The 601-nt window shown below is 41.8% G+C and overlaps 1 protein-coding gene across 1 annotated transcript; it reads right to left on the reverse strand.

Annotated features, from left to right (window-relative positions):
* Positions 1-341: 341 nt before the first annotated feature.
* Positions 342-601, reverse strand: VICG_02226 (uncharacterized protein; the record flags this gene model as incomplete). The annotated part of the gene is made up of 1 exon (XM_007605608.1): positions 342-601. A coding segment is annotated over one exon (260 nt), but the record flags the coding sequence as incomplete, so codon positions are not given.

Genomic DNA, 601 nt, shown 5'->3' on the forward strand with positions numbered 1-601 from the left:
TTGCAGCACTTAAGTAGCCTTTATTCAAAGATTGGTCATTGCACTGTCCTGGTGCAATAGCTTCAAAGGCATTCCGTGGCCATCTAAGCACACTGGCCGTGAAACCGCAGTGCTAGTGGTCGTACTCTTCGACAATATCTAGCATCAGCAGTGCAGCTGGCATTCCTGTCTCCCAGTCCCTTAAAGGTACATGAACAACATACATTGAATCCCACCTAATACCATGCTGTTTGCCATACGGAATTAAAGACACACAAAGCATAATTTAAACAAAAAGAACTACTCAAGTTTGTAAATCAACTTATTCAATAATTGACTCTCTGTGATCCTTGTCAAACATCTTAATCAAATTTGATACGGCCTCTAAATATCTCTCTTAGCTCTTTCTTACCCAGAGTCCTTCCCCTTTCTCCTTCCTCGGAAATATTATTGCCTCTTAAATCCAGCAACCACAAAGAGCCGGACAACTTTCTTATAGTGTCTGGCAGTGTCTCGAGTTTGTTACTATCGAGATACAGTTCTCGTAGATTCTCCAGCTCTCCTATCTCAGGTGGCAATGTCTCGAGTTCGTTGTTATTAAGAAACAGCTTTTGCAGATTCG

The sequence above is a fragment of the Vittaforma corneae genome, assembly GCF_000231115.1.
Source record: "Vittaforma corneae ATCC 50505 unplaced genomic scaffold supercont1.181, whole genome shotgun sequence".
Taxonomy (NCBI): domain Eukaryota; kingdom Fungi; phylum Microsporidia; family Nosematidae; genus Vittaforma; species Vittaforma corneae.